Source organism: Trichechus manatus, unplaced genomic scaffold (assembly GCF_000243295.1).
Source record: "Trichechus manatus latirostris isolate Lorelei unplaced genomic scaffold, TriManLat1.0 scaffold00012, whole genome shotgun sequence".
NCBI lineage: Eukaryota > Metazoa > Chordata > Mammalia > Sirenia > Trichechidae > Trichechus > Trichechus manatus.
The window spans coordinates 1,784,965-1,795,130 of record NW_004443948.1 but is presented as its reverse complement, the minus strand read 5'-3'; the positions used below and the strand labels follow the sequence as shown (position 1 = coordinate 1,795,130).

The 10,166-nt window shown below is 37.8% G+C and overlaps 1 protein-coding gene across 1 annotated transcript in view; it reads left to right on the top strand.

The window, feature by feature from the left end:
* Window positions 1–383: 383 nt before the first annotated feature.
* EPHA3 (EPH receptor A3) overlaps window positions 384–10,166 on the top strand; it is a 432,183-nt gene continuing 422,400 nt past the window's right edge. Inside the window, exon 1 of the mRNA XM_004371373.2 lies at window positions 384–471. Coding sequence (XP_004371430.1) covers window positions 384–471 — 88 coding nt within the window. The remainder of the gene's footprint in view (window positions 472–10,166) is intronic.

Genomic DNA, 10,166 nt, shown 5'->3' with positions numbered 1-10,166 from the left:
AGCTTTTCTTTGCAAATCAACACGGGTTGTTTTTCTCTCCCCACCACTGCCCCATCACAACCTCTGGATCTCCTGTCTCATTGGCGATACCCCTCACAGCCACCTCCCCCCTTCCTTAGCAGCTCCGTGCTGCAGAGCTCTCTTCGAGCGCTGTGCGGCCCTGTTCTCCGGCGGCGCTCGCATCCGACGGCACTAGGACCCAGAGAAGTCCCTGAGCGAGGTTCGCCGAAAGCAGCCAGACTCCTCCTTATCTCCAGTGTCAAACTTGACATCAGCCTGCGAGCGGAGCATGGTAACTTCTCCAGCAATCAGAGCGCTCCCTCTCACATCAGTGGCATGCTTCATGGAGATATGCTCCTCTCACTGCCCTCTGCACCAGCAACATGGATTGTCACCTCTCCATCCTCTTGTTTTTCAGCTGCTCTGCTCTCAACTGCTTCGGGGAACTGATTCTCCAGCCTCCCAATGAAGGTAAGCCAGGTACCGCGGGGAGCACAGCCCTGCCCCGCGGGGCCAAAGCTCTCTCCAAAGCCAGGTTCTCAGCAAAGCCTTCGCACGTCGGTAAGGTGCCTCAGAATGAAGCAGTTTGCTCTGAGAGTAAACTAAAGATGTGCTTTTGTTTTCGGCTGTCTTCGAAAACACTTTAGGAGATAATGCTGGCTTGCCTAAACCTTTAAAATGTGTTTTTAATCTGATACCCATTCAAGCAGTTACCTTATTTGCCAATTTTAAACAGAAAGGGAGGAAGAAAAAAAAAAAAAACCTCCAGTTTTTACAACCCAGTATGTTAATTGCCAAATAGCCAAGGCAGTGTTTTATTTTCTAATTACGACCATGTGGTACTCTGAGAACTTGAAACGAAAATCCAACCCTCCGCTCTAGATTCTTTAGTATGTTTAAAGGTAATGACAGGTTGTCCCTCCTTGAGATCATGGCGTTTAGGAATGGACTCAGGGAAAATTAGAGTTTGCTGAAGCGGAGGTGTGTGAGTGTGTATGTGTTGATGTTGCAACTGCTGTATTGAAGTGGAGTGCATCCCGCCAGGCGATGGTTTGCTCTCTGGTACAGGTTCTAATGAGCAGCATATGTTACATTAACATAAGTAATATTTGCAGGAATTACAATAAGCTTAGGTTGGATTCTCTTTGTTTAAAGGCTTATATACAAATGGGAGTTGTATTTAATGAATAATAAATAGCTCCTGGGTAGGTATAGAAAATAACTAAATAGCAAATTAAGAAAGAATGTTCATATGGATCAAATGGCATCTCCTTGATGTTGGGTTATTTTTCTCCTCCTAATGGGGTTTCATCCCTTTTTCAGTGGATTAAAGTTCAATCCTAATATTAATGATACTTACGTTTCCTGTAAGATTGTGTACTACATACCTAGATACGTTGTCTTTTTTTCTGTACACATTTTCTGATCTGTTCCTAATGACTAGTGAATACAATAACTCTTAAGACAAACTTCTCTGAATAATTGATTGTTTTAGAGCTTTATACGAGGAAAGCTTTGATTTCCTCCTAATGATTTTGAACTTATAACATTTTGCAATTTATTTTACAGTTTAGCAAATTAATGTGCAAATGCCATATTATAGATCGTCACTCACTAAAAATACATATTGTCAATACAATGATACTGTTATATGTTGTATACATTACTTAAAACACACATAGACACAACTAAAAGCTCAAAATGTTTAGAAACTTTTTAATTAAGTACAAACACTGCCTTACATATTTGTTGACCTATTTTCACTGCTAATAGAGCAGTTTAATTTCATTCTGTAGTGACTGCTTTTATCAATTTGGCAGATAACATTAAATTTTTCTGTGTCTTTATTATTTGGGAAATTGAAAATTCTAAAATATAGGGATCAAGAAAATCATCTTACCCATGTGAGATTATATATATATATATATATATATATATATTTTACAAACCAAATTAAGGTGTTTATTTGAAAGTAATGACCAATCATTCTTCATGAATGAAAGTCATGAGTAGTCATTTGTATAATGAGTCACTTAAAATCTTTTCTTTTTGAAGATATTAAAATGTTGACAACTAGTAACTAGAAAAATAATATTCTTGTTGCCAAATTGGTATGATAAAATATATTTTTCCAAATGCAATGTTTATAAACTATTTAGATAATGGATTTTTTTTGAATTAATAATGCATAAAGGTATAGCTGAGAGTCAGTATTTTTGTGGAAAACATAAACTTTAAGCAAATTTCAAGGAAAAAAATGACCCTTTAAGCTTATTCACACCTATATAAAATTAATGAATATCAACTGTAAATTGCTTTTAAGCCACACTTGGTATATACTTGGGTAGAAAATGTATATAATTATACAGGTACACATTAACAACATATATATGTAAGAAGGTTAATATATTCAGAGAACTCATATAATAACATTTCCTTGGATAAAAGTTTCTCTATCCATTGTTCATAGGATCAGTCTTTCCAGATCTTGTCCTGTGGGTAATGTCTCTTTTCCTTTCTTAGGTTATGAAGAGAACATTTGAAACAAAATTTTAAAAATTTGATTTAACTTCGGTAATATTTGAGTGAGTTTTAAGTATCAGTTCAATAGCTTGACTCTTAGTAGTTGAGCTGAACAACAAGAAATGTGAAAATTCCAAATAAGTGCCAAGATTTCCATACAATTCTTCTAACAATGTAACTTGAATAGAAAGCAATGTTTCTGAAAATTCATACATATTTTGAGGGAACTAATGATAAAATTATATACATTAATATAGCTTTTTAATATTTTTTAAAAAGTGAAACATAATATTCTAAATTGCATTTAAAATTCTATACTCAAAATTATATTCCAACACTACAGAAATGGTAAAATTTACTAGAATATATTCTGCAATCTATTATGAAGTTAGGCACGATGGAACTAAAAGAAAACAAAGCCAGGCCGTTGAATTAATTGCTAGGAAGCTTGACGTTATGTACTTTGAAAAAAAAATTGTGATTTGATAATCATGTATCAATATTAAAATGCTATGAGTCCATAACATAAAAAAATAACTTTGAAAAAGTTTATTCTGAACTTTTATTAATACAAATAATGTTCTAATGCTTTGAAGAAAAATTATTCTTGGTGATTCTTTCTGGTCACTGACCTCCTCAGTGATATTAGATATTCATAATTTCAGTGATTGTTTAAAGCAAGATTGGGTCTATATAAAAAGAAACTTTATAAAAGCTGCATGAAACTTTATTAAAATCTTATCAGGCTTCTCTGGTAAGACACACCCAGAAAAGCCTTCCAATGAAAAATCAACTACTTTTTGTTGCAAAATATGATTGCTTTACAATGTTTTATCAGAAAAGTTCATGTATTTTCTCCCTGTGCCCATCCTACATGGACTCTAACAATGGTACATAGAAATGACTTTGGAAAGAGGTTAAAGCTCAATGTAAAGTGAAGTATCGACTGTAATTAGGTTAAGCTCTTTTAGGACTGGATAAAGTACCCTCTGTGGATACTTTTCTACATTTGAAGCAGTCTGAGGACGAATGCACTGCTCTTAATCAGTACACAATGCATTAAATCATTTTACTACCCAAAAGTGTTCATAACATAACTTGGATAAACATTACCATAGAGCTCTTCTATTGAACATCAGATTTTTCAGTGTAAAAACTAATACAAATTAAATCTGTACGTTTATCCATTACTTACTTTGGAAGACTTTTTTTGATGTGGATGGGACACTGTTTCTGGGAAATGCATTTTTCTGTACATAAATCTAGATACTAGAGGAAACTATGTGACTGCTTAAAGCTTAAAAGCAAAACTTACAGATGAATGCTGTGTGCTTCTTTTTGAGTATTAGGTAAGTGTTGGAGACAATGAACATTTAAATAATGGAATTTTCCCTCTTTAAAAAAAGTACTATAAGTTGGCATCACTTTTCATATATAAACACGTATCCTCATGATAAGAATACACTGTGATGGATACATTAATAGAGAACTAAGCTATCATATCATCTTTATAGGTGTTTTCTTTTTGGAAGAGGGTCTACATTTGCTTTTAATAGCATTTCTTCATGCTAGACTAAATAATTGAATGCATTATACATTTTTGTAATTTAATAGCTTCCCTAATAGCTCGACCCTACTTCCCCCACCCCCAATCAGTTGTAACTGTGCCATTTGCCCTGGGTAAGAGAAACCTTAATTTCACTATTTTATAACCCACAACAGTTAACACTTGACCTAGGTCATTAACAGGATTATCAGCAAATTTGTTTAAGCTTTTACTGACAACCTGAATTGCTACGAAAATATTTTGATTGTGCCGGAAAGAAACTTCTTGTAACCTCTCAAAATCTATCATTAAATTAATTCATTCTGAATCTATATCTTCCTAAAGACTATGTTAACAGTAATAATTCAGGTGGGAAAAATTTCCACTCTGATACCCAATCATCCTCACTTTTATGTTTCACACATCACACTAGCCAGTTCTTGTCATAAATGAGCAATTCAAACCTTTTTAAATACTAAATTTTCTGGCAATAGCAGTACATTTATAAATAGGAACCAGCTCCATTATAACTATCAGTGTTTTCAATTGTATACATTTTTAATATTGGTGCTAGAGTTGATACATAATTTTCTGCCTATTTTAAGGTAAAAAGTCAATTGGATATCCTTATAACTCAGAAGCAACTGGCAAGGGAAACAAACTACGCATAATAAAATGCCATTGCCACGTGTTTGATCATGGTTGTATCTTATATAAAGTTGTCTTTTCCATGGAATGCTAGGAATTGGGAGGATTTAAAACTAATATAAAACATTTAAACAGAACGTTGTATACCAGTAGAACTCAAAGGTACTTCTTAAACATTGTTTAGTGGGTTTAAGAAGTTTCTTGTGAAGATTTGTTTTGAATACTTCAATTTAATTATGTTTGTTCCTTTGTCTTTAAACAATTTAGTAGATTCAGCTTGACTCTTACACATTTTTTTAAGGAAAGGATTTAGTAAGATTCTTTATTTTGTTTATAGATCACCAAGATTTTAATATTCAAATTTTGGACTGTCCTTAGGGGTCCTATTACTTTTAATATTCTCTCCTAGTGTCTTTCTTGGTGAAGATCCCTAAATGTTAAATCTGTTTTAGAAACTTTAGAATTTTTCTGAAATGAAATGTATGCAATTTTTATATTTCCAATAATCAGTTACACATGCAAAGGATTTTTAAAGGCAAAACATATTTCCACAGTATATTTGACATACTAACTTAAATGCAAATGGAACAGCAAGAAGTGTTCTTGAGAGTTACATTTTCCAAGTCATCAAATCTTCAAAAAATATATTAATAAAACTTTCCACAGATCATCAACTTGATAAATTCTTACAGACATTTACTTACCAAGACATCTGTGATGCGGACTACCTTTGATTTCAGTCATTTTCCAATGATTTTGCTGGCACATATACTAGATGTAAGGGGAAACATGTACTTCTTGGAAGAACATTGAGTTTTACACATCATTTTCTGTCAAGATCCTCCACTTTATTATTTAATATACACATTTCTCCTTTAAACGTATTTAAGAAACCTTTTTTCTTATAATTCCTGTCTGATGAAAGATTTAGAAGAACAGATGCAGGTGTCCCCTTTTTGGTTCTGTTTTCAGAGATCTGGATTTTATCACCAGGGAGGGTCAAAGCAGGGCTTTTACCAAGTGCACTAGTAGCTTTCCACAGATTGTTCAAATAAAGGGTTGACTGCTGGTGTGGAACACTCATTATATGATTCACCCAGGTATACCCAAGTCCTGCATTAGAAATTCACTTCTCAAAAATTTGAAAACTTTCGGTAACTCCTCTTTAACGGCTTTAGAAATTAGAGCAATGTTGTGACATTTATAAAATGCAAAGTATCCCAAGCCTAGAAATTAATCAATCTCAGAAGACATTTCTAATTGGAATCGGGGTGGGGATACACGTAGACCCCTTGATTTCACACTTTAGGCCTGTTACCAGCTGCCTGGTATCAGGTAATTCTTGGAACCTGGCAGGAGGCTTTCTCCGGGCAAAGACAGTTTTCCACCTTGCCAGCATGCTTTGACATAAAAAAGGTTATCCATCACAAAGGGGAAACAAAAAAATCTTTGCAAGTGAGAAGATAATGAGATGTTAATTAGAAAGATGCAAAAGTAGAAAAGTACAAAGGATTTAAAATCAATGTTAATACATAAATCTTTTGTAAAAAAGATGTGTATCACTTAAATCAAAAATAACTTCTGGTTAAATCTGCAAAAGCCCTGAACACTTCTTAAAAACAAAGGGATTGAGCTTGTTTGTTTGTTTCCCCTCTCAATTGTATACACTTTTTTTCCCCAGAAGAATATATTTTCTTCAGGGAAGTTTTAAGGGTGTGAACCAAAGAAGGCTTCCGCTTTTGGGTGCCTGGGCAAATGCATGTGGAGGGTAGATGGAATTAAAACCAGCTCAGCAAATAAAGCCTCAAACTTGGAGTGATGTTATTAAACTCAAAGTCCTAAAAGTGGAACCCCCCCCCTTCATTTTCTAAATTATGTCCTGCTGTTCCAGTCAAAGCAAAGGGTGAAAATCCACATAATCCAAACCAACAGGGTGAAGTCAGAATAATAGGAGGAGGAGGAGGGGGAAAACAAGTGGCAGCACTGTACAAACTGTTGAGAATAATCTTAGCCCCGGACACGGGTGGTCACAGGAGGAGGTGACCGCGCTTCTCTTCTTCGCGTTACACCGCCCACATTTGATACGCAGTATTGATTAAATTTCAAAAATGCACTCTGAAGTATTTTAGCACGAAGCAGAGCTTTACGGGTAGTGACAGTGTAATGTGGCAACAGAGAGCGGAGCACGCGCTCCTCGCTGCCACCACACCCACCATCAGGGCGTCTTAACCACAAACTATTCTCGCCGCTAGGAGAAGGCTTAGTGGTGCTGGGGGAAAACGGTGTCTTCCCAACAATTTGCTACTTTCCCACTGGCATCAAATTAAAGACCATTGAACACTTAACTCTGGGTCGGTCTACGCAGCCTAGACCTTAGCCCCGTCCGGGGGCCGTTGGGTTCTTTGTGCGCAAGTCACTCTCTCTGCGCCCGGTAGCCAGAGCCCGTCGTCGCCGCGCCTCCCCGGGCAGGGGCGGAGCTGACGCTGACGGGGACCCTGCTGCTCCCGATTTTCTCTGGGAGGGCAGTCCTGGCAGCGGTCAGCCGCGGGCGGGAGGCTGGAGCCAGGCGGAGCGCGAAGGCGCAAAGTTCAGCGGCCAAGAGCGCCGGATGGAGGCTGGGGACGGCAGGAGGGCAACGTGCGCCCTCTGCCTGCGGCTGCCGCGCTGCCAGCGCCGGGAGAGCGCGCTTTGCCTCCTGCCACCTGGCTTCTCCTTACCTGTGGCTCGGCCCCGCCCAGTGAGCGCACTTGGATCGGACCCGCCAGGGCTGTTCTGACTTGGACAGTCGACTTGGACCCGAGATCTGTTTCGCCCTCCGCCTCCCCCCACGACCGTCAGCCAGACTGTTCAGCTTGGTGTCCCAGGTGGCGTGCTCTCCTTGCCATGCTCACTCCCCCCACCAGATGCCGGACGGAGGAGGGGAGATAGATCCTGCAGGGCTCCTACAACTCCCTGCGGAGTTGGGAAAGCACAGGAGGCTCCTGGGACCCCGAATTCTGGTTACCTTTGTCAGACTCTAAGCCCTCAGTCCTCACTGGCCACCTTTTGCAATTTGCTATGCTTTCGGGAGGCCCCCTCTCCTTCGGTCCTGCACCAACTTGAGGACTCTTTTTATTTCAGTTTTCTTTAAAGCTTACTAATAATGTCACCTTGCGCAACCCGTTAGGCCCCTGGTGAGTGCCGAGAGGATGGCCCGTAAACTTCTTCCCGGGGCATGATCAAAAGTTGTCTTTGTTTTTCTGTTTTGTTTTGTTTTTTTTAATTTTCCCAAAGCCCGGTATTTGCCTGACATCGGTTTAATTGGTTTAATTGGTTAAGTGCTGGGCTGCTAACCAAAAGGTCAGTGGCTCAGACCTACCAAGGGAGAAAGATGTGGCAGTCTGCTTCCAAAGATTTACACAGCCTTGGACAAACCCTTAGGGGCAGTTCTTCTTCTCTGTCTTATAGGGTTGCCGTGAGTCGGGATGGACTCAGTGACAACAGGTTTGGGTGTTTTTTGTTTGTTTGCTGTTGGTTTTGGAAACCCACGTGTGAAGGGCGCGAGAGAGGTTCTGAAAGATATTATCCATATAGGTTAGTAGTTAGATGATGCTGATATTTGTGTGGCTGTGGCGGAAGTTCCGTGTTTTTCATTAAAGACAGACTTGTTAAATTCAGTGGATTCCAAGACTGAATACGTACATCCTTAGCTCCAAACCGAACATTGAGATAATAGTTGCACTGTGTTTCACTGATTAAAACAACAATAACACAACAAAACTTTTATATTATTGTTCACTACTTTCTCGACCTCATTTAATCATCATACCAGCCATGTAAAATAGGTATTATGACATCTCCCGTTGCAACGCTGAAGACAAACTGAGCAATATAATAAAGTAACTGAGCCAAATCCTCTCTCATCTTTTGACTTTAACCTCATATGTTGGTTGGTTTGTTCATTTGTTTTCCCTGCACCCAAATGCCTGTGAAATTAGAGAGACATTCTTGTATTCAGGAAGAGCACTAGCGTTTCAACCTTAATCCCAGTAACTGTATTAATTTGTCTTGTGATTTTGCAAGACTAACTTAGAAATAATCAAACTATTGGAATGAAAATTGAAGGAAACCACATAGGTGAGAGTACTTTAAAACTGCAAACTCTTTACACTCAATTGGTGATTAAGTTGCAAGGATCTAAGAATACAGTTTCAAGGAAATTTGATGAGGACAGAGGAATAGAAAAACATTTCTGTGACGCCTTTTCTTACAACGTTTCAACCTTTCTTTCTTTCCTCACACTCATACCCTCCTTTCCTCACCCTCCAGGGTAGATTTTATCAACAATTCCACATACAGAAATTGTGAGGCAATTCTCAACATAATGTGAGTATGATTATTTAGGGGTTTATATAGTAAAAAGGAAGTGTGAATTAACTATTGAAGCTGACAGGTCAGTAAGTGGGGGGGATAGAACATGATCTAAAAATTATATTTTAGGTCTCACAGCAATTATTCCCCAGTTTAGAGATAATTTATAAGCACTTTATGTAAGACGAGAAAATAAATCGTAGGGATTTATCTCCTCTTTAATAAAAACACCTGTACTTTCTTTAAGTGACAGCATTGAGAAAAGGTAGCTAAAATAAAGTTTTGAAAGGTAGCAAATTAAGTCGGGGGCAATTATAGTTTTTTCATGGGGGCAATTACAGCACATATGTTTTGCATTTATTGCTGCAATAAATTCTGTTAACCTGGCAGAGAACAAAAATAGCATATTGATGACATCAGGCTTCCAAATCAGAAAGCTGCTTTTAGTATCTTGCATTTTTCACTGTGACATGCACACAATGTTTGCCAACGTGTTATCCTTTACGTTCCCAAGGAATTATCCAACAGCTTACACTACTGGCACATTTTCCAGGAGCAAAAGTGAAGGTTTAGCAGAAGACATTTTTTCCCCCTTGCTTCTGGAAAATTCAAGTCAATAAGTCCTTTTCTTACTATGTAATTTTTTATTCATATTTGAGTTCCTGGAACTCCTCCAAATCCAGACAAATATAAACTTGACTTTAGGGCTGTCTCTACTTTTAAGACAAAAGTCTTGACTGATTCCATGGCTGGGCCTCAGAAGGGACTACTAGAGCATGGGTGAATTTTGTTGCTGATAAGTTTCTGTTTAATTAACATCAGAATTGTTTGATCTTCAATTTTTTATATCCATTATGAGGAGGCTAATGTATCTTTTTTTTTCAAATAAGTAAGAAAGATAGGTGTATAGACTGTCCATGTTTAGTAAAGAGTTCAACCCCTTCTGTTTGGTAGAAATACAGGGCTTTAAAGTTTCACTTCTTGCCTGTGATAAAGTTGATTGGTTTCTAATCAATATGAAATTCTAATCTTCCCTATCTATCTCCAGGGGGCTACAGGAAAGAAAGAAGCTTGTTAGTAGTTAACACATATTTATTTC